A 23427-nucleotide genomic window follows, 5' to 3' on the forward strand; every position below is an offset into this window, starting at 1 on the left:
AAAAATGTTAAAACTGATTGTAATTTTTTAAATATAATTTTTTCACACAATTTATATATTTGGTATATAATAAGGTGTATAATTATCTTATATTAACATTTAATTCACTAAAGGGTTTCAATAGTTATTTAATATAATACTTATACAATTCATATGAAACATGTGTATGAATTTTTATAAGAAATTGTCACAAAAATCAGTTCACAATAAATGTTGTATATAAGGATCACATATATTGTGTCCATAAAATTGGCGATTAATAATGAGAGATATATATACTGTATATATATATATATATAATTAATGATGTATATAAAAATGCATTGGCAGTGAGATCTTGATCTATGCTCTTTAGGAAATTCATTACATGACATCACCATTAGATAAGATAACAAACCAACAAATACTTGTTTCAATGATTTAGGAATAGCTAATACTATAGTTTTGCCTAAATTATATTATTGTGTCCATAATAAGAGACATTCTTTCATATATTATAATATATATTAAATAATCTTAAAAATTTGTTTCATTGTATGAAATAAATAAATGTGTTTTATATAATAATTTATACAACTTTTGTTTGACTAAATGTTTATGTCTCCCAGTACTACAAAATACAAATAATCTTCAAATAATTTAGGAGACAGTATTTGATGAGCAATTGTTTTATCAATATTAATACAATTTTGTTTATATTAGATAAAACTAAAGTTAATTATAAATTGTTATAAATTTGAATAACAAATAACTATAAATAATTAAATTATCATATCTTTCTATATTTTAAAACTTTCCTATTTTTTACATTTGTTTCATTCATTAATAACATTCATAATCAACAACTTTAATAACAACTTTTCTTTCTTTTATCAAAAAACAATGTCCACTGACGGGAACTCCTAATTGAGGGCAAAATTATGCTAATGAGTCAACTTTCAAGTGCTGGTCGACTGAAATTTTGATTGCGTGACCGTTTTGATTGTGGCCACCGGTGACTGTCATTTGGCTGCCGTATGGGCTGTTGGTGTCGTCTTGAATGTTGGACACCAATGACTCTAATGCTCGATACAGAAATAAGTAGTCGTCTTGTGATCTCCATATACCCGGTCGACGCAAATGATAAAGTTTTGCGAACATATAGACGTCAACACAATCCTCAAAGTTAAGCTGTTTGTATAATGTGGTCAAACAGCAGAAAGTGGCCGATTCGGTGCCACCAAATCTAATTTAATATCAAATAATTATAATTAGTTTCTAATTTAATAATAAACTATTGCTTTGACATACTTGTCCATAACAACGACTGGTCCATTAGGCATCTCGACATACCAATCCTGTACCACTTTGACCAAATCGAAAACATTGGACAGGGGTTGCCGTTCAGGCCAATCGCAACAATGGAAAACACGACAGCAAAGCTCATAGTCATCCTGAGTGGACTGTAACATGAAATCTCGAGTCGTAATAAACCCTCCGCCTTCTTGTACTATACGGGCCTCATCTGTAAGTTTGACTTTGAATGAGCCGTAATCACACTCGTCATCCCTGTCTGGCCAGAACTGCGGGAATTCTTTCTCGTCAATAATAGACGAGAGTATAACAATAGATTGCGAGTTATGATCCCAAACCATTTGCCAGAAGTCACCAATTGTATCCCACACTGGATGTTGAGTTATAATGAATTCCCGGAGACGATTAAAACCGGGAAGGAATGTAGCGTTTATATAGTCAGATCCATCAGTACCCGGAATCTTGGGAATGATGTGAACGCGATGTGCTTCCAATGGGATCAGATTCAGTGATCGGTTTTTCAATTTATTGCACGGCTTTAGAGCTGACACAACATTAAAATCTTTTGCCTGAAAAAATAAAATGACAAAAATTTGTAATTATTGATATATTTAATACAATCAAATCAATTAATAATATATACCTTAAATTGTGTAACCAATCTGAATTGACGTTCAAGAAGTGGCCAGTGATGACTCTTATCATAGCTAACATTACTGGAACCGTCACCACCGGTCTGTAAGGTTTGAATGTATTTCAAGAGATGACTCGATGGCACCTCAGTATCGCCCGACTCAATGGCTTCCTGAAGTGCGTCGTGAATGAAGACATACTGTTCCTCAGTTTGAACCAAATAATTTCTTTGTTGTCTTATATGCTTAAGAAATCCAAACACATTCATTGACAATCTGTGCTTAATCTGTCGTTGCATTGCATCCAACACTATGTAAGTGCCGGTGCGGCCAACGCCCGCTGAACAATGAACGATAATGGGTCCGCCATTCGGTGGATTAGCTGCCGATGATTTGCGTACAAATGAAAGAACTGGAAGTGGATGATCGGGAACGCCGTGATCCGGCCAATTGGTATAGTGGTACTGATAGACTGTGCGCTCACATCCGTGCTTCTAATGGTTACAAATTAACATAAATTAATTAATAATTGATAAAAAATCTAATTAAATATGAAATACCTTTTTAACTTTATGGTTCCTAACATTAAATGTTCTCAAAGTATATGTGGCCATCACTACCTCCTGAAGTAATTTAACATTAATTATTCCGTAACTCTCAGATCCTTCTTTAGGCCAATACATATCACATTTGCGCTAATAATCAAATAATAATTGAAACATTAAATTAGTTGGTTTGTTGTCAATCAATACAAAAGCATTTAATAATTCAATAAATATCATAAACAAATTAAAAGTAACTCAATTTCTTTTCAATGAATTGTTAAATCAGATTTTTAAAAATATTTATTTTATATATAGAGATAAAGTTAAATAAATGGGTTTAAAATAGAATATGAATCGGAAAATAGTATACATAAATAAATATATAGATATTTAATGTTATATTATATTTAATGTTATATTATATTTAATGTTATATTATATTATATGTTATATTATATTATATTATATATTATACAGAAGTATATATTATAGTGGGGACAGATAGAGATGATTGATAGATATTGAAACAGAGATTGAGTTTACTTACAGAGTCATCCAGTTCTGAATGATAACTATGAGAGTAGTGGTGCGATGCATGCTATTAGAGATAAGATATGTCAAAGAAAAACAAACAGAAACACATGCATTCAATTCAATTAAATCAAATCCAATAAGAAAAACAATACCATTTAGAGTATAAAACTAAGAATATTCTTATAGTTTCTGACAGACAATAGTTAATAGCAATTTTCTTACAATTTTTGATAGTTTTTTAGAAATTAATTAATTAGTAAAATAATTTGCAGTTTTTCTTTTGAAGATTATCTAGCGTTGTTTAGATAATAGTAATGTTTAATAAGAAAATTAATGTTTTTCAAAAACAATGGTAAATGTAAGTCAAAATTTAAATTAGTTTAAGTTTGTTGTTGTTGTTGTTATTTAATGTAAAAATAAAGTCGAAAAGATTTAAGAGTAGTCTTAATAATAGAAAGAGTTTTAATAAATAAAGACTTAAAGTTTAGTAAGTTTTGTGTGTTATATAAAAGCCAAAATCAATGAGCATTTTGTGTCTCACAGTAAATGTAAGACAAAATGACAATTGAATGCTGAAAATGTACGACTAATAAAGTAATTGAATCCGACTCTTGTAATCGACAAAAGCCATGGATTAGCGCTGGGATTTTGGGAGTTATATAATGGGAAAAGGACTGTACGTTTGATTGATAAAAGCAAATAACAATTAACTTACTCTTCCTCTTTCCATTAAATTAGTTATCATTACTATTATGCAGACTCGCTGTTCCCAAATCATACGCCAGTAATCGTCAAATGTTGAGGGAAGGGGTCCTTGAGTTCCGATATATGCCTGAGATTTACCGTAACCCTAATTAGAAAAATTTCAAATGTAATTAATTAATCTAAATTTAATTAATGAAAAAATATATAAAAAACAAATTATACATCAATATAATTGGCATTAATATAGTCGACACCATTCTTCTTCTGTGTGCTCAATGGTTTGAGTACAACTCTTGTGTGATCATAAGCTACGATATTGACGTAACGATTCTTATTTTTATTCTCCAAGAGCTGTGAGTGTTGGCACGACAGGTCCAGATCAGTGGCCTGTTGTATGGCTTCGTATTCACGCGAAAATCCGAGGTCACCGTCGGCATGTAAATCTTGCACATGTTTTGACCACTGAGACACCGGTACAGAAGTATATTCCGAGTCATCAAATATTTCGGAAAGTTGTGGGGAACCACCTCTAGTAGCACTGGGAGGATCATCTAAGTAATAATAAGCTGCCTGGAAGTACTTGCGCCACAACACAAACGACAAAATGGCCAAAATTAATGCAAAAGAGGCGCAGATGACACCCGCTATCATCGATGCCGGCAGAGTTGGCTCGACATAAGGTGCCGATACAAAACCTGTTTGTTGATGAATATGATGGACACGTGAAACATAAAAATATTATATTAGTATTAAATATAAAACATCAATATTTGTAAGCTATAACAGACAAAGACAACAACGACACCAAAAGACAATCCATTAAATGACAGACAATTAAAATTATATAATTAATATAATATTAATATTTATGGTTTAAATAATTTTTATCTTACATTCTCATAGTCTATGTTATTATAGTTAGGTCAGTGTCTAATGCACTGATGCTTTGCTTTTGTTTAGTAAAAGAAAGTTTAGTGGAAATCGGAAAGTGATAGGACTTACTGATGCACTTACTCTGGAGGATGACCTTACGGGGCTCACTGAACTCTCCCCGGTATAGCTTAGTGTGCTCAGTTATGCTTCTGGTGGCACCTTGCACCTTTACTTCATACAACGTGCCTTTAGTCAGATTCGTTATGAATGCCTGTCCATACAAAACATGAAAACAATTAATCATAAGAAATATTATCATTTAATAAATACTATGATCTCTTAATAAGAGACGATAAACTCACATAATGTTCGTAACGTGTGTTAGCACCACCTCCTGGAACGGCTACCTCTTCGAACTCGTTGTCACTGTTATGTTCCGATCGGTAATATATGAAGAAGTAGTCAATAGAGTTATAGTAGACCGACGGTCGCTCCCAAAACACATGAAGAGCATCACTGGTTGTCTCGCAGGTCAGGTTCACAATTTGTGGAGCACTGGGACCCGTCACATCAGTACGATATTCAACCGCTTTACTGGACTCGCCCTCTGTTTTCTGAGAGTAGGCTTTAATCCATACTTTGTATTGAGTGAATGGTTCTGTAATTTTATATAAAATAATATAATTTAGATTAAAAATTATTTTTTATAATTATTTATATTTATTATATTTGAAATTGTTATTAATATTACAATATGTGAATAGAAATTCATTATATTGTCATAAATATAGATCACATCTATAGTATTAATATCTTTATATCTAAATGTATTTTATTTTCAATACTTTATTACAGAGAAAATTAATTATTAAACATAACATTTCATGTTATGTATGAGTCATTGATATGTCGTTCACGTTATTTGAATTGAATTATACCTTAAGTAAGGACTATATGATAGATGAAGTAAGGTTTGGCAAATAACTGATACATTGCACCCATTTATTTAAAGTCTAACAGAGCTTTTAAAAATTCATTTAAAAATCTGGCCATTGATTAAATCAATAAATACCAATATATTTATGTGTGTGAGCTATGAAATTGATGTCTAACATTATTAGAAAAATCAATAACTAACAGAATATGTACTAAATATATAATTGAATTTTAATTAATTAAATTTTTAAAATACAGTTCAATGAATTTATATAAAATGCATAGTAAAATGAGCTAATATTTGAATTATTTCTATATTAATTTGATCAAAATTGTTTGAAAATCTCTAATGTATCACATATACAGTATATTATATACAATATATACATTATAAATCATTTAGAGTATTACTATTATGTTTCATGTTATGTCTTAATATAAGATAAAATACTTTATATTAAATAAATATATTCTATATTTTATATATATTTGTGTGCAAACATAAATCAAAAACAAATAAAAATAAATTCTTGCATTTTGGTTGATATGTATTGAAAAAATAAATCAATGATTAATTTGAACTGAGAGTAAACATAAAATTAAAAAAATTATTAAAAATTAATTATTTATATCATAGTATGTAATGGAGAGGACAGGAAATATAAGTGATTGTTATGATCATTCATTGATGTCATATATGTATTAAAATTATTCAATATATGTAAATAATTAATACAATACATACTTAGGTTAGTGATAGTAAAATCAATGGTATATTGTTGAGGGTTAACCACTTTTTTTACTTCAGTCAAATTGGCCACAATATTCAGTACATATATCCGATATCCCTGTAGTCTACCATTTGGGTGCTTCGGTTCTAACCATTGGAGACGGGCCTCAGTATTGGTCACCCGAACCAGTGTTACATTTCTTGGTGGACTCGAGACTATTAAACATTAAATAATAAAAATTAATATTTTATACATTAAATAAATTTAACATTAATAATTCAAATAGCAAAATTTAATATTTATATAAATAATTAATCATATCATCTAAAAAATATACATATTTAAAATCCTAATATTTTTTGTGTATAATTAAAATCAGTACAAAAAACAATGAAATACTAATTTCATATTTAATGCTTATTTAGTATTGCATATTATAATACAATTATTTTTTGTATATATATCTAACACAGAATATTGATTGTATTAAATCCCATTTATAATTGATATATTCATTCATAATTAATACATTATATAACAATATATCATATATATATATATACTATTACTATATATATACGGTATTATATAATGATATAATTAAAACAAAAGTTGACTAAAATACTGTATGTAATTAGTATCTAAATTTAGTGACTAAATTTTGTATGATAACTGTTTTAAATTATATAAGCAATTATAATGTGAAATAATAGTACAATAATTTAAATAATTGTTTGGATTGTTGATTAAATTGGTGCTAATGTTTTGTTTCTGTTTGTTGTCCTAAATGTTTAAACAAAACAATGAAATATATGATAAATAAGTTATAATTGTGTGAAACAAGTGGACACTGAATCTCATTGTGAAAAACAATAATTATGTAATATTTAGCTATAATTAATATCAATGAATAGCAAAAAACTGTATGAAAATTAATGAAAAGGTGTGTGAAATATGTTGAATATGATAGGGAAAGGTATGTAAAAATAGTCACTCACTTCCTTCATCTGTGATGGCAGTGACAGCAGTGGCGGGTCCGTCACCGGCCGGGTTGAAGATCTGGACTGAGATCATGTAATCCGTGAACGGCTCTAAACCACGGATTGTATACGACTGTGTCATACAAATGATTACATTAATGATTATTATATTAAATATCATTAAATCATTCATTTTTTTCTTTGTTGTGATTATGTATTAGTTATGCATTTTCTATGTCTTTGTAAAGCAATGCTCACAACATATAATACAACATATAATACAACATAAGGTCTTTCCATTTAAAAGTTGTTTTGGCTTTTTTGCTAAACATTGCCTCAGTCTCTCTCTCTCTCTCTCTCTCTCTCTCTCTCCCAGTGCTCTCTCATTGCTCTCTCTCTCTCTCTCTCTCTCTCTCTCTCTCTTTCTTTCTTTCTCTGCACTGATTCATTGATAGTAAGCAATACATACTCTTAAGTCTGGGTCTCTAACAGTGATCTCTCTTTCGACTCCAAGTTGTAGTCCATGTTTTCTATACTTGATTTTATATCCGAGAAACTCTCCATGAATTGTGTTCCTGTTTGGAGGACTCCACTCCACACGTATGGCACCACTACTCAAATTGCCGGCAGATATCACTGTTGGCTTTCCATCAGGAACTGGAGGTTTAGAAATTAAAAAAAAGAGAAAACAGTTAGTTTTATCAATCAATATTTTGTGGCAATTTTTGTTTTTATATTAACTTTATTTTCTTTAATTAATTTATTTTTTTTGTTTAATTATTTTTGAATTTTTTATTTAATTTTTTTTTTAACAATTCGATGGTTTTGAAAGTGAAGTTTATTTAAATGCTAACAAATAATTAATGATTTATATATAATATACTGTATAGGTATATAAGCTATGTTTGTTAATTATTTTTAATTACTTTCTAAATAAGTAATGACAGGAATTGTTTGACATAAAAAAAATAAAAAATATTAGTTTTTTATTTTCAATTTTACTTATTAATAATTTTCTACTAAATTTCCATAATTTTCATAAATTTTCATAAATTTTATTGATGACTCTAAAATATTATAGCAATGATACAGATATTAAGTACTAATAATTAAGTGAATCGACGGCTTAGAAATATTGATGTGATTTTAAATTGTCTTTCCTTTCTTTCACTTTATTGTTTATTATAATTTATTCATCGGTTAGCCATCAGTAAGCCAACGGTGCCGTCCCTTATGACAGCCACAGAGCAATTAAAATTGATATTTAAGACAATTACCCACATAATTGTCTGTGCAATACTATATGAAGACACTAACACTAGAAGTACACTTTTGCACCGGCAATCAGTGAATGGCGGGTAAGGGAAAGTTAATAATTTCCGTTTGCGTTTTGAAGAGCATCGGTATATCGAGAGCTACTAGAGGTTCATATAGATTATGATGTGCACCAAAACAAAAAAATTAGGTAAACATTAATAATAATTGCACTTTAAATATATATTTATGAATATTATGTGCACCGGAATCGCGCCTCAGACAAACCATTGAGTTATAAATGTCATCACAACCTATCATATAAGGGTTACCAGTATTGACACTACTTTAGCATTAGTAGTACAACTGGAGTAGCAGTGACACAAACAACAGGAGGAAAGTCTAAGAGAGGGGGTGGGAGAGGGATAGGAGAGGGAAAGGAGAGGGTGGCAAACAATTACTTAATGTCCAGAAGGCTTTCCTTAATTATATCAGCCATAAGTGTGTGGAGAGCGAGATATGCTATTAAAATGACTGTATTTTATATATAAATTCAAATCTTTAAAACTTCAACTGTCTTTAGCCTTAAGGCACTTAAGATTCCGGTAGAGAACAGACACAGACTTTGATTAATTGCAAACGACTTTCCTTTGACTCAAATATACGTCAAAAAATATATCACAAAATATCGTTTGAATTAGTTATAAATTATGAAAATTCATTTATTCATATATCAATAGTTTCTAACATTTAAATATAAATTTTGAATTATTTTGTGAAATCAAAATGAATTCCTTAATGATTTTTTATATATAAAATATAGATTAGATTGTTATTACATTTTATGATTATACTGTAATTTTAATTTTTTTATAATGAGTTTGTTTGAATGTACTTTTGAAAAAATATTCAATTAAATAATTGAACATAAGATACATACTTTCTCTAAGTGTGACCATATAGTATGACTCTTTGCTGGGTTGACTGGTGCCGATAGCGTTGACGGCCAACACCCGAAATGAGTAAACGGTAAACGGCTGCAGTTTATCCACATAATAGCTGGTCTTATTGTCGAGAGTGGCGATACCATTATAGGTATCCCATTCACCATTTTCTCCAACCCTAATAAGTTTTTATTGAATGAATAATAATGAAAAGGATTGATTTAAATTTAAATTTTTTAAATTATCATTTCTATAGACTTTTCAGTTAAATTTCTCTCAAACTTATCTAAAATCTTATTTTTATTATTTTTTTCTTTACAATTTTTTGTTTAATAATTTTTTTATAACATGTTATTTAAATTTCAATTTATATTTAAGTAATCAATCAAAACTTGTTATGATAGGTGTTTGAGATAAAGTTAAAGAGATAGTGGACATACCGGGTATGTATGATATAGTTGAGTACAGGCGAGTGGTGTGTATCAAAGCTCGGGGCCCACGAAAGGTTTACCGAGCGTGAGGTAAACGCCATCACCAATGGTTTTCCTGGGGGATCGGGTGCATCTACAATAATATATAAAATATATAGATATTAATATATACACATATATTTAGGTACATTAATAATTTAACCCAACATTAATGGATATATATTTAATGTGAGAAATTTCAAATTAATCATACGGTGCACACAGTTTATTATTAATCAACAACATTAGTTGTACCGGTATATGTCTATACAATTTAACTAACGTAGGTATATATAGTATAAATGTATTGCTATATCATTATTACTTAATATGAATGCTATTTGTAAATTAGAAATTGTAATGCAAAATCAATAGCCAACTGTTTTACAAAAAAATAGATTTACAATATAAACAAATATTGACTATTAATATCTCCTTCAATCTAACTTTATGTTTTTTTATTATTATAAATTGTATTACAAAATGAGTTTTCTTTTCATAAAATTTATTTAATATTTAAATAACAATAATAATAACAATTTTGTTTCCAATCATAAGAGAATTTATTAACATTTCAAACATATATCATATTTTTCATTAATTTAAAGTATAATTCATAGCGTGATTCCTATTCTTATATCTAACTATCCCCTGACTGTCCCGACAACCAATCCTATGTTGACTTTAAATTAAAATTTCTATAAGTATTTCTTCATGATTTGTATTTTTTGAAAAAACATACAAAAATCTAACAAAACATATATTATAATACAGTATTATTAGAAATATATCATAAAATAAAATGATTGACAGCACATATAAGAATTTAATTCAAATAAATTGTTTTAAAGTTAAAAAAAATATTAAATATGTATTTATGTGTTTTTCAAAGAAATGTCATTAAATGTTTAGATAGTTTTTGTGTGTCTTATTTGTTAAATATTTAACATAATAGTAATAAACTAAATAAAAAATTTATTGTAAACAAAATTAACTGATATAATAAATAAACAAACAATAAAATAAAGTTATATAAAGTTTGAATCAATTTTATGAATGAGAATATTCTTGAACTAAATGTATGGACACGTGTGACAGCCTTTCAATATAATTTCACAAATGAGAAACTCATTCAAAGAGACGGAGGGTATTGTCGTCACAATCAATCCGATCGACAATCCGTGACAAACCATATCTTCAACCTATTAAATGGTTCTCCAGTGGCGGTCAAGTGCGGCAAACAGACCCGACACTTATGGTTATACAGTAGTATATATACAGTATAAGCTATATATATATATAGCAATATCTTAAAAAATCACTAAAAATTTCGTGCAAAACATTTATATTCACAGCAATTATTGAGATCTCTGTGTTGTGTCTATCAAATCAGTCATTAGATAGTCGTTCAAAGCGGAAATGGCTTTCCCTAAATCATCAGATAAATAGTTTCGCGCGCAATGAGTCCATAACTAAATAACCATATTTTTTGGAAACATTAGTTTTAAATTAGTAGTTTAATAAAAAATCATAAATATAAAAATTAAGTATATGTGCTAAAAAAGCATAGTAATTTATTAATATGTCAATTATATAAATATGAAAAATTATATGAAACTAATAATAATTTCATGATTAAAGTTAAACAACATTAAAATAAAAATAAGTCTTTAAGATTAATATCCATGAATACAGTATATAACAATCAATTGACAATTAGGAGAATTAAATATAAATCCTTTAAAAATAACTACTCATTATTTAGAAGTCAACTCAAAGGGCGTATAATCACAAAACATTTGAAAATATATAAATAATACAAGTTTTTGACTTAAAATTATTTGTAAAAACTAAATCATTGTAACGCCTACTCATTAATTAGTGATTTAAGGATAGACTGCAAAGTATACGGCAAATGAAGCACTGAAATCATTTTTATTACTTTTAATAGTATAGCCATTTGTTTCTACGGGAAAATCGTTTTTTTACTAAAAATCAATGCACTGGTAGTTATTAGTGACATATCTTATAGAAAGAGTATATTATTTAAGAAAACGATTGTAACCAATGATGTAAGCTTTCTCTCTTTCTCTCTCTCTCTCTCTCTCTCTTTCTCTGTCCAAACATTACTCTCTACGGTCTTATGAACACCAGTTCCGCTCCAACAACACAACCGGTAAAATATAAGTAATAATGAATCACTACTACTATACTATCGACTATAGCTATGTTCCTAACAAGGATTGCCACCATTTTCGCAAACCTAAGACTTTTATAGACATATATATAGTATATGTATATTTTACAATAAATATCATACGATATTTCATAGATTCAGAGAGAGAGAGAGAGAGAGAGAGAGAGAGAGAGAGAGAGAGAGAGACCAGTGAGACATGAAATTTAGAGATGACATTGATATTCAGTTCCGCCACAATATATTCCCTCAGTTTTTCTAAACTAAACATTACTAATATTAATGTTATAGTTAAATATAAATGCAATATATTACTACATGTATACACGCATACATAAGTTATATTTACTTGTTTATACAGTATATCTCAAATAATTTATACTTTTTCTTATGTTATGCAATAATAATATTGTTTAATAATGATAAAACATTGACCCCTCGTTGCCATAAATAAATCAAAACTATATGTTTATGGATTATATGCAATAATATGAAACATTTTTTTCTATAAACTTTGTTCATATAATCAATTGTATTGTTGTTGTGAAAGGTTGATCATAATTTTGCAGTTATGCATAACTCCCACAACTGTCCCACTGTAGCACAACTACGTGGGAGGTGTAGGTCATCATGTGATGATGTGTGGAGACATCACTGTCTCTCCATCAATGTTTAGATGGTTTCTCTTTAATATCAAATCATAGCATTATCGACAACATAAATGATAGTTGTAATTATAGTCGAAAGTTATACTGTATTGACATTAGTTGATATTACAAAAAATATTCTTGTTTTACAACAATAATCATAATATATCCTTAAAAATAAATATTACTTTATGTATCATATGATACTAAAATTCAAAACACAAAATATATATAAATATTTATTGTAATTATTAGTCAATCAGTAAATGGCATCAAATTTAACACTAAATTTATTTAATAATTGCATTTGTGGTTCAAATAGTTTGATACATATTTTAAAAACCAATCACTTTTAAATAGACTTAAAGGTCTAATACCTGTAAATATAAGTTATAATTTAGACACTTAATAAAACATAAATATTCAATAATTAGTTTTTAGGTAAAACCTAAACATATCGATTATTATTAATACCAGTATAAAAGCTAATCTCTCATAGTTGTCTTACATAAATATTATATTAAAATATATTTCATTAAAAATACCATATATTTAGACCCAAAATGATTACAAATAAATTAAGTTTCATTTCAAGTCTATCTATTAAAGCTTCTGTTTTTTGCACTCAAAAACTAAAAAAAATTATAAGATATTAATAATATTAACTTATATTTAGTTAGAAATCAAGTGATTGATCAATATTTTATGGCTTTTAGGCATATTTATAGACAAAATGTATAAAAACTAGAAATAATTGTCGGGAGAAATAATTTTGTTGTAATCTAATCAATATTCTGTATTATAATATAAGTAAGTTTATGGCAAAAGTACTGTAGTTTTTAACTAAAAGTGCTCTCTGTTAGTGATGGCACAGGTAGTGATAGAGTGAATGGCGGCTCTAATAAAATTGTTATCATCAATAAAATATCGCTTTAGGAGTTTTATCTAATATAGAAAGTTAAATATAATTTCTTTTTTGGTTATAGATTTCACATCAAAATCTCTCTCTCATTCACTCAGTCTCCTTATAAAACTAAAAATAATTAGTAATTATTTAAATAAAATATTGAAATATTAACATTTTATATTAATATTACTATTAAAAATAGCTAAAAACTAAAAAAATTTTTATTTAATAATTTCTTTGCAAAATTGAAAATAATTGTTGCAAATCTTATTTTATAATAATATATATATATTTCCGTTTTAATTTGGTGTTAATCTTCAGCAAAAATAAACCCAAATCTAAATAGATGTTTATCCAGATGTAGAAGTGCTAACTGTGCAGAAAAAGGGTTTCACTTCATGTCATATTAAAAATATTATATTAATACATAAATTTAAAGGTAATCATTTAAGACTGAATTGAATTAAAGTTTTGTTGAAAAATAGAAATATAATAACATAATCACCAATATATAAAAATTATGATTTAAACTCAATCTCAAGACTCGGGCATAAAAAATAGATTCAGTCTCTGTATATAAATCAGACTGTGTTTTATTAGTGATATAAATCATAACAACATAACTACAAAACGCGATCTACAGATAAATATCTGCCAACACAGCAATGATAAGAAAATAGACGAACATTTCAAATGAAAGAGAGTCTTAAATAAAATTTTAACCAATACTTATGTAAAAAACATTGATAGGAAAAACCACTACTATTTTCAAAGTCACAAAATAGACACAAAAAAGAGAAATAGCGAAGAGAATCGTATACTTATGATTTGGCGGCAGTCGTCGACTATAAGTCTAACATATAATCAAACATTGGATTCAAAATAAAGAAGATGTGCCTAAATATCGACAACAGATTACATCAAAGTATGATAACAATCGTTATAATCTTCATAAGTATGGCCAACAAGTAATGCTTCAATTGCATGATTACCACTCACAATGTGTGTGTGTGTGTGTGTGTGTGAGAGAGAGAGAGAGAGAGAGATGACGGTAAACATCACTAAAAGTTATATAAGTTATGTGCAAAATTATACCCGTGTTTGTAAACACACACACACACACACACAGAGAGAGAGAGAGAGAGAGAGAGAGAGAGAGAGAGAGAGAGAGAGAGAGAGAGAGAGAGAGAGAGAGAGAATTTTAAAAGGAAATACATTTATTTTAAACAAAAATAAACAAAGTTATATAAATTTATTGAGTGTACAGTATATATCATAATAGCACATAATAATATTTTTGAAATTACAATTTTTTAATTGATATCTAACAGTTTAAAGATTTGAGTTTCATGTGACAACTAATTTTAATTGTAAGTATAATTAAATATTTTTATAAATGTTTATAAAGATGATAATAAATATATTACTCAAATTTATTAATTTATTATATGAACAAATAAGTAATTAAATACTTTTAAATATTATACAATAGATAGATATCCAACAAAACATAACTTAATCAGCTAATGTATGAATGATAAAACATTTTAAAAAACACAATTAAATTTTCGTTGTCACTTGAAGTTCAATGTATACAATAAAAAACAATTGTTTGAGACAATTACACTGACAATTGAGTTATTGTCAAAAATAAAAACATAAAAATAATGAGATATTTTCTATTAATAGACTAATATAACAATGAAATGCACTTAAATTATATGAAACACCTTTGACTGTTAACATTTGAATTGTGTCATAAAAAAGTTGATTCAATAGAGAAAAATAGTATGTAATAAAACAATACACAAGTTTTGCTTAATAGACACCAATTTATTGCTAAGTTTCAGATGAAAGACTAGTAATTAACGATTGTTGTAAATAAGACACTCTTTAATAAAATGCTTCAAACAATCATATAAATAGTATATTAGTTTAGAAGATTTTTTAGTGACACCTCAAATAAAAGTGACAATTTGTTGTCACTTTTTACAGTGTTTTCAAACAGTTTTAACAAATTTTTAGTCTATTAATTATTATTTGCAATATTTTAATAATTATACAGTATATTATTCAACTTATTTATAAATATTTTATTCTATATACTATATATATATTTGTAGAAATAAATAAGAATTGTTAAAGAAAACAAATTAATTGATTATAATAATAATAGATAATCAAATTATTAAATTATTGATAATATAAAACTTTATTATATTATAAGAAATGTAAACTTAGGTCTTAGTTTTTTATAACTATTATCATAATAAAAATAAATGCTAATAAAGGAAAACTTCAAAAGCATTCAAAGAGACAAAAAAAAGTTTTATATTCTATGAGTTCAAATAAAAATTATTATTATTTTTATAAAATAAAACTTTTCAATCTTATCCATCAATATTATGCCATTATTTGAAGTATTGAACAGTTTATACATCAAATGTTTGACAAACTCACTGTTAATATAATAAACTTAATAATAACAATAATTACAGGAAAGCATCCAATTGTGTGATATCACAACAATAGACCTATTGATAACTTAGTTATATATAAATAATTATTATTTGTTTTGGTGTTGTGTTGTTTGTTAGGCCAACAAAGTGGGCGGATATTTGGGGGACCGAAAGCATTGCTAGTATTGCTATTAAGAAATTAAAGCATGAATTTTACAGATGAAGACAAATCTCGATATAAAATCTCTGTTTATATCAATAGATGTGAACACAAACAGACGTAAATGAAAATAATAAATTTTATCTGACTTTTCACTGTTAAGTTTTATTAGTGAAGTCCACAACTAATAAGTTAGTTAAAAGTTGAGACAAAAAATTCAAATCAAATAAATATATTACAGGAAACCCCGTAAAGACAGTAATACTTTATCTATTATACTGACCTCGTGTTCACTCATTGGAAACACACACTCACTCTCTCCACTAAATTAACAAAAAAGTATATCCAATATATAATAACAAACAGTAGGTATAGTTAGGTAATAGATTAGAAGCAAAAATACAATTAAGTATAGTTTAACGTAAAAAACTTTTTTTTTAAACAGAGACAATATATTTAGTGTGTTTAATGATTCACTTAGTTTTCAGGTTTTTAAATTTACTTCAAATCTATATAAACCGTATATTTATTTATGCATTGCTTGAGAAAGTAATCGGTAGTAAATAAAAATCATATCCGAAAATGCATTTTAATGGTTTCAACTAATAAATGCTTAATTTCGTTTAAAAATATACATTAGTTTTTAATATATAAAAATAGACTTAACTATATTTTATATGGGATTTCCCATAAAGAAACCAAATTTTTTAGTAGATTTTAGCTGGCAATCAATATTAAAGTCAATTCAATAGGATATTACTTTATTTTAAAAAATAAAGTAAAGAAAAAGCGCATTAAAAAAGTAAGAGTACTTTTTAAAAGATTCAATGTTTGAAAACTCAAAATTTTTATAATACATTTTTAGAGTGAAAAATTGCTAAATAAAAATCAATAGTAATTTTATTTATATAAAAGTTATTTTAGAAATTATTTTTTTGGTGTCTGTGGATAACATCATTTATAAATAGGTTAAAAATGTTTTTGTATTGTATTATTTGTATTGTACTGTATTGTAAAAGTATTTTCAGCATAACAAACATATATACAACAAATTATATGTCAAGAATAACAATAAAATGTATTGTATTTGTATCACTGTTTTGAACCAATTGGCCGAAAAATCCTTAATGTATTAAACTATTAGCAAATTAAGGAGTTGACCAAAAAAGTGAACTGATTTATATTACATCACTTGAAATGTTTTCTATTTTATTTATTTTGTTGGCTAAAAATAAAATGTTAGACCAAATAAATGATAGATTTAAAGGAAATAGCAAATTATTGGACATTTATTTACAGTGAAGCCAAACATATAGCGTGTAAAGTATTGTTTGCTAAATAATATATAATTTACGTTAAAAAAGTTAGAGAAATGCATTGTTTGTGTGACAATTGCTTATAAAAATATGTCATATATTTCTTATGACTAATTTATTTAATATACATTGATTTCTTAACTCTATAAAAACTAAAAAAATAATAATTTGTATTTTTGACATTTAAACACATGATATGAACTTTATTATAGCTAAAGACGACAAAATATTTTACATTTGATTGACTGATATAAGGTTTGTATACAAAATAATATACTGTTTTATGTAAAACAGTGACATATCGTTATATCTCATAGAAGTGGTTATGTTATGGTTTACTTGCTATTCATAATAAATAATAATAACATTACAAATTTTTACACAAAAATCATAATATTTTGATAAAGACATTATATGTTACTTGATTTTATATAGAAATTAATTTCAAAATAATACCATTATTTCTAATCAATTTAAACTATAAAAATTCATCTATGATATGAATTAAATTATTTTTTAATAATAGTTTAAAATTGCAGTAAAATAAAAAATATTTTAGAAAGACATTGATTAAAGTCTATCAATCATTTTAGTGGTATTTGAGCTAAAGTATAAAAGTGATAAACTATAATACTGTATATTAGGTACATATTATGTACCTAATATTCATATAGACTTTAACCTTATTTATCTTAGATTGTTTAACTAAATTTTTTTATAAATTTAAAAATAAATTGTAAGTGGTGTTATATTTAACTTTTATATTTTGTTTTGTATATAAATTGTAAGCAAAAGTTTCACATAAAAGCCAATTATAGTTATAATCAGATTACAATTGAAAGACATTAAAGTGTGTATAAAAAGCAATTGTGTTTATCTTTATAATTGAATTTGTAGTCAAATATTCCTTAATTTTTCGACGGACTGTCGCTCTCACACATCATATAAAAGTAGTGATTATAAGTAGACAATAAACGACAAAACAATAGACACTAAGTTTCATATTTAAAAATACTTTCCCACAAAACCTCATAATAAACGATAAAACACATGAGTATTGACTAGTAGTTTGATAATCACTGGAGACTATGGGGAACATTAGGTAAAGTTTTTTATATCGAGGTTACTATTACTCTAATATTACTGTCTCTCCTTTTTCTCCCTAAATGATGCATAAAACTCAGTGACCATCAAATAGGGATATATATCCAGTGCCGTATAGTAGGTGCAACACTAGCAGTAAGTTACATATTATTAAATATACAAAAAGCTCCATTCACTGGGGATCAGTCTTTTTTATAGTAACCTATCAAAGGTCTGACAATACAAATAATATACTATTTCTCATCAATTTATTATTTGGCTCTCAAATAGCAGTTACCCAAAAAAGAGGTCCCTTTTTGTGTTAAACATTATTTAAAACCTCATATACTGTCCCCGAAAACAATAATTTCTTTGCAATGTTTTGTGTGTTTCAATGTAACAGATGTACACAATTCCGAGGGAAACATTTCAATGGTTTTTATAGCAAATTAAAATAGAGTTTAATATTACAGAAAGTAAGAGAAGTAATGGTAACTCAATAGGGAAGGACTTGTCTTAATAGTGCCCTCACATCACCATAAGTTTCAAACCAATAACTTTCACATTTGTATGTTATATGAAACTAAAGTTTTTCTAAAATTGATTTAAATTATTAAAATCTTTTACAAAGAAAAATAATGTAATGTGAATCATATGATTTATTGTGATCAATAATATCAAATGTTTGAACATTATATTTTTTATACAAATTTAATTAATAATTTATAAATATTGTATTCATTTTTAGGAATATAACAAAAACTTCCAAAATATTTATAATTTTGTTTAATAGAGTTGACAACAAAAACTAAAAATATCAAGTCTTTAGCTTTTTGTTTTGTTTTTTGTGATTGTTTTATTAAAACATCACTTAATAAAAACAATAATAATTATTTTTCTGATCTCATATAATTTATTAATGATATCTTATATACAGCAATCTAATGTTTCTCGCATATGTATTTATATGAATAAACTAAAATATAAATAAAATTTAAGACGAAAATAGCATAAAAACGTTAAAATAAATAAAACCTTTTTAAATATAAATTATAAAACTAAAAAAAAACATTATAAGTAATGTGATTAAAACATAATTAGCGTTTATTTTGAACGCTATTATCTTTAAATTGTTTAAATACTGTATTTGGCAGCACTTTATCAACAAAAATAAGTGTCAACTGAGAGTGTCTTACGGCAGTAAAAGATAACAAATAAAATAATAAAAATATATATAACTTATATATAATATAAGCAATAAAATTGTCGCACAATCTCATGATGTCGTGTCTCCCAAACAAAAATGTCACATATGTTTGACCCTAAACGTGATGAGTCTTTATATTTAATATAAAAGCATTAATAATTGTTTTTTATCTCAATATTTATTTTTAAAAAGTTAATGCAAACTTTGTCCACAAAAAAACAAAAATAAAACAAATAAACATTTTTTAAATAAAATTAGTAAAATTTTTGTTGTTGAAGATAACGGACAGATAAGAGACAAAAAACAATGCGGAAAACATTGTTTTGTGTTTCAAAAACATTATATTTTATAAGTCATTACAAATACATGTATTGATGTATACTCTCAATGTATTAAATGTTATATAACTTAAATATTTAATGTTATTTTCGTTAGTCAACTATTATCATATATACTTAATATAATTCATACGCTATAATACCGTAATAACAATAAATAAATAAATAACTTATTGTTTGTATTATATTATATTTTGTTTCAACAATTGACTTATAACTGATAAAATGTTATTATACTTATCTATTTGTATTAATATATACAAGATAATTTTAGTAATATTATATTTATCATAATGACATTAATCTTTACATATATTATATGATAATATAGATAATCAAAGCAATACTTGTGGGAAATTTGTATCACTAATTGAATGTTTAATGTTTGACATAATATAAGTTTAAATATAAATATATAATGCAAATGACTTGTAATATAGATTTAAATAAGTTATTTAGTAGAAAAACAATAAAATAGCTAAAATCTAATAATTTTTATAAATTAAATTACATAAGACTTAAATAGACTCATAAGAGAAAGTTTACGGATAATTAAGAATACATTAAATTATTTGATGGCAAATAAAATTTAGAGTCAAATCAATAGTAAATCGGATGCAAACAAACTATAAATGATTGAAGTCTTGCACGACTTGAACATTGGTTTCATTGATTATACGAACAAATATTCTGATATTTATTACGTGTACTAATCATTAAATACAAGACCCAGGTATGCTTGATATGCATATAAAAGCTTTACATACCATTGCAATGATACTGTAAGTTAAATAGTTTTTATATGCATTTACTATAAATAAACTTGTTTCATATATTGTATATAATAATAATTTTGTTGTTTAAAGTAAGACCATGTAATAGCAAAAAAGTAAATGTTATTATAATTGACTTTAATAATAATAATAATGAATACGGAAAATAAACGTTGTTTTTATGATGATTTTTATGAAAATATCATCGTAAATGTTTATTTTATTACAACTATAGTCAGCTATTGTTTATTTACAAATTATTATACATAGTATTACATACAATGTCTTTAGTCAAACTATAATTGCAAATAATACAAACATATATTCATAATATCAAATAGCAATACAACAAAATTAATACATTATATAAATGGAGTTAAGGATTAGTTACAATGATATTAAGCTTATAAATGTAGATATAATATAAAATTAACGAGCATTTGATTTATAGGAGAAAAATTTTATTTGTATTTTTAATATTGTTTTAAATCTTAACTTTTTTGACATTAAGATAATCTTTTGAATGCTATAATTTATATGCTATAACTTTATAACCTATAAAAATAAAATATTTAAATAAACTTTTTTGTTTACATAATTTCAAACTCAAATATAAACGGTATATTTTATATAAAAATAGTTAAATAAAAAATATAATAAATAACTAAAATATACATTTTAATTTGTGTATAAAAAACTAATAACAGCAAATTCATGACCAAAATAAGTATTGATTTCAACTGTAATTTTAATCTAATTTTATATATATATATATATCTTTGTAAATATGTTGTGGAAATTTGCAAAACAAAAATGTTAAATTTAATTTTAACTGATAATAATAATAATTATAATAAAATATAGGGTGAGAATATAAAACAAATTTATTTATATAAATATTTTATTTGTGATTTTGTTTCTCACTAAAAATTTGTTTCTTTTAAAACATTTGAAATGTGATAAATACAATCAGTAATAATTTTGCTAAATATTTTGATAATGTGACAAAAAATAAACAGTAAGACTAACCAAACTCTATGATAATCAATGCAATGATTTTGATAGACAGGTGAGATTAGTTGCCAAATACAAAGTTGAGTTTATTTTAAATTTATTTTTGCAATCAATTGATATTCAAACAGAAAAATTGTTGCAAACATTTTCTATCCATTAACTCCTTAAGGCTATAAAACCCTATTTATATCATATATTATTAAATCTATCATATATTTATAGTAAACAAGAATTTAATTAAATTAAATGAAAGTTTTAATATTTTGAAAAAATTTCATCAAATTTTGACTCTCTTGCTATTCATTTCATTATAATGTTTATACTAGTATTATCTCATTAGCAATAGACTATCAGTTTACTCTCAATCTCAATGGTTAGTAATTATCTATTTCATTTTCAAACATTAATTTTATGTAAACCTTATATTAAATTTCAGTGTATTAATATATTTTTAAAAAACCTCAACTAATAAATTAGACGCATTTTCAAGTCAAAACTTATTTAAAATTTGAAATTTGAGATCACATTTTCTCATTACAGCACCAGTAGTTGTGGTGGACAGACATAAAAATTGACGGCAATATATTCTCATATATAATAAGTTATAATTTATACATTAGTTCTAAAAAAATTAAAGTCTTATCATATATATATATATATATATATATATTTAGAAAATCTAAAATCAATTTATTAACTAAAATACTGATACATAATATATGAATCATAATTGCTTTGAGTGGGAATATATAACATAACATAAATGTTCAAAAATTGTTTTTGTTTAGAGCCGTTGTTTTAGATTTATATGTATCACATGTCAGAGCCCGGGAGTCAGTCAGATAGACATTGAAAAGTGGGAATTGATAGAGTCGTGAGCTGTTGATCCGGTGCCCAAAACAAGGGTCTGTCTTGTTATGTGAGCCCTTATGCCATAAAAACTTTTAAGACACGAACTTTTTTTTGACTAATTTTAGTCTAATGTTTTATATATATATATATATATATATATATATATATATACTATATATACTAGTGCTATGATAGCCTTCAATAACAAATTACAATTTGAGCATGTTCAAATGTTCAATATTCAATGTTCATTACCTGAGCATAAAAAACAATAATATACATAACATTTGTTATCGTAAAGTAAGTTTCCAATGAAAGCACCGGTCATTTCATTTTCCCCCTTAAAAATCACTGAGAATAAGGCAATCATTGTTACTAAACAAGCACTGGTAGGGACTGACGGCAATGATGGCAGTGTGCGTAAACTGTATGAGCTTTTATGACTGTAAACAAGCAAAACACAGCATTTGTCAAGTCGTGATAAGTGCATCCCATTTCAATCCCGGTGCTCAATGATCAGGTACTAAATGATTGAGTTCGTGCCGTATTTATACAGTCTCCGAGAAAGAGAAAGAGAGAG

General features: G+C 26.0%; 1 protein-coding gene across 4 annotated transcripts in view; it reads right to left on the reverse strand.

The window, feature by feature from the left end:
* Positions 1-895: 895 nt before the first annotated feature.
* Positions 896-23427, reverse strand: part of LOC128959903 (tyrosine-protein phosphatase 99A-like) — a 49644-nt gene continuing 27112 nt past the window's right edge. For 2 of the 4 annotated variants that reach the window (XM_054305949.1, XM_054305941.1), the window contains 14 exons: positions 9868-9991; positions 9424-9605; positions 7699-7886; positions 7248-7362; positions 6264-6464; positions 4945-5240; positions 4712-4853; positions 3932-4404; positions 3720-3854; positions 3018-3068; positions 2486-2620; positions 1937-2419; positions 1291-1862; positions 896-1225 (listed from right to left, as the gene is read on the reverse strand). In XM_054305949.1, the coding sequence (XP_054161924.1) occupies positions 919-1225; positions 1291-1862; positions 1937-2419; positions 2486-2620; positions 3018-3068; positions 3720-3854; positions 3932-4404; positions 4712-4853; positions 4945-5240; positions 6264-6464; positions 7248-7362; positions 7699-7886; positions 9424-9605; positions 9868-9991 (3404 nt within the window). In that variant the 3' untranslated portion in view covers positions 896-918. The remainder of the gene's footprint in view (positions 1226-1290; positions 1863-1936; positions 2420-2485; positions 2621-3017; positions 3069-3719; positions 3855-3931; positions 4405-4711; positions 4854-4944; positions 5241-6263; positions 6465-7247; positions 7363-7698; positions 7887-9423; positions 9606-9867; positions 9992-23427) is intronic. The other 2 variants (XM_054305955.1, XM_054305963.1) reach the window with 2 other exon arrangements.

Source organism: Oppia nitens, unplaced genomic scaffold (assembly GCF_028296485.1).
Source record: "Oppia nitens isolate AA-2021 unplaced genomic scaffold, nextdenovo-longstitch-racon4-pilon3 scaffold13_pilon_pilon_pilon, whole genome shotgun sequence".
In the NCBI taxonomy this organism is placed as follows: domain Eukaryota; kingdom Metazoa; phylum Arthropoda; class Arachnida; order Sarcoptiformes; family Oppiidae; genus Oppia; species Oppia nitens.